The following is a 1,874-nucleotide window of genomic DNA, read 5'->3' on the forward strand; positions in this document are numbered from 1 at the left end:
CTTGGGGACAGCTTGGGGACATTGGGATATGGGACAGGGACACGCTGGGTGCTGTACCACGAGCTGGTGTGCACCTCCAAGGAGTTCATGAGACAGGTGGGGACATTGGGGACATTGGGGACATCCTGGGGACACCTTGGGGACATTGGGGACATCCTGGGGACATTGGGGACAGCTGGGGACACATTGGGGACAGCTTGGGGACAGTGGGATATGGGACAGGGACATGGGGACACGCTGGGTGCTATACCACGAGCTGGTGTGCACCTCCAAGGAGTTCATGAGACAGGTGGGGACATTGGGGACATCCTGGGGACATTGGGGACACCTTGGGGACAGTGGGGACACTTTGGGGACAGTGGGAGATGGGACAGGGACACGGTGCGGGTGTGGTGTCCCCAGGTGATCGAGATCGACAGCTCCTGGCTGCTGGAGGTGGCCCCTGTGTCCCCTGTGCAGCCGTTCCCCCGTGTCCCCACTGTCCCCGGGTGTCCCTGTTTGATCCCAGTTTATCCCAGCTGTCCCCAGGTGATGTCAGGGATGTCCCCAGCTGTCCCCAAGTGTCACAGCTGTCCCCCCCGTGTCCCCAGGTGATCGAGATCGACAGCTCCTGGCTGCTGGAGGTGGCCCCTGTGTCCCCTCTGTCCCTTCCCTGGGTGTCCCTATTTGATCCCAGCTGTCCCCAGTTTATCCCAGCTGTCCCCAGGGATGTCCCCAGCTGTCCCCAGGTGATGTCAGGGATGTCCCCAGCTGTCCCCAAGTGTCACAGCTGTCCCCTCCATGTCCCCAGGTGATCGAGATTGACAGCTCCTGGCTGCTGGAGGTGGCCCCTGTGTCCCCTCTGTCCCCTGTGCAGCCGTTCCCCCGTGTCCCCGCTGTCCCCAGTTTATCCCAGCTGTCCCCAGGGATGTCCCCAGGTGTCCCCAGGTGTCACAGCTGTCCCCTCCATGTCCCCAGGTGATCGAGATCGACAGCTCCTGGCTGCTGGAGGTGGCCCCTGTGTCCCCTCTGTCCATTCCCTGGGTGTTCCCACTGTCCCTGGGTGTCCCTGTTTGATCCCAGCTGTCCCCAGGTGATGTCAGGGATGTCCCCAGTTTATCCCAGCTGTCCCCAGGGATGTCCCCAGCTGTCCCCAGGGATGTCCCCAGCTGTCCCCAAGTGTCACAGCTGTCCCCCCCTGTCCCCAGGTGATCGAGATCGACAGCTCCTGGCTGCTGGAGGTGGCCCCTGTGTCCCCTGTGTCCCCTGTGCAGCCGCTCCCCTGTGTCCCTGCTGTCCCCAGGGATGTCCCCAGGGATGTCAGGGATGTCCCCAGCTGTCCCCAGGTGTCACAGCTGTCCCCTCCATGTCCCCAGGTGATCGAGATCGACAGCTCCTGGCTGCTGGAGGTGGCCCCTGTGTCCCCTCCTCCGTGTCCCCTTGGCCCCAGGGATGTCCCCAGCTGTCCCCAGGGATGTCCCCAGGTGTCCCCAAGTGTCACAGCTGTCCCCCCCTGTCCCCAGGTGATCGAGATTGACAGCTCGTGGCTGCTGGAGGTGGCCCCCCATTATTACCAGGCCAAGGAGCTGGAGGACGGCAGCGGCCGCAAGATGCCCAAGAAGGCGGGGAAGGCRCGCGAGGAGCTGGGCTGAGCCTCGGGGACACCTCGGGGACACTTTGGGACACCGTGGGGACRTTTTGGGGACACTTTGGGACACCCCAATACAGCCCCCGCCGAGGGGCGGAGCATCGGCGCCCCTCCCCCCGCGTGTGCCGGGGACGCCGCTGTCCCCGATGTCACCGCTGTCACTTTATTCTGTACATTAACTTAAGGGGGGGAGGGGACACGGGGGGTGACAAAGGGGACATTCCGAGGGGGGAGGGGCGGTCCGGTG

The 1,874-nt window shown here is 63.9% G+C and overlaps 1 protein-coding gene across 1 annotated transcript in view; it reads left to right on the plus strand.

The window, feature by feature from the left end:
* LOC130587777 (pre-mRNA-splicing factor ATP-dependent RNA helicase DHX16-like) overlaps nucleotides 1-1,837 on the plus strand; it is a gene marked incomplete at its 5' end in the record, with an annotated part of 10,978 nt that extends 9,141 nt beyond the window's left edge. The window contains 3 exons of the mRNA XM_057388747.1: nucleotides 958-1,023; nucleotides 1,188-1,220; nucleotides 1,320-1,837. Coding sequence (XP_057244730.1) covers nucleotides 958-1,023; nucleotides 1,188-1,220; nucleotides 1,320-1,631 — 411 coding nt within the window. The remainder of the gene's footprint in view (nucleotides 1-957; nucleotides 1,024-1,187; nucleotides 1,221-1,319) is intronic.
* Between the last annotated feature and the right edge of the window lie 37 nt (nucleotides 1,838-1,874).

The sequence above is a fragment of the Malurus melanocephalus genome, unplaced genomic scaffold (genome assembly GCF_030028575.1).
Source record: "Malurus melanocephalus ecotype Western Australia unplaced genomic scaffold, MMel_1.1 scaffold_2430, whole genome shotgun sequence".
Taxonomy (NCBI): Eukaryota; Metazoa; Chordata; class Aves; order Passeriformes; family Maluridae; genus Malurus; species Malurus melanocephalus.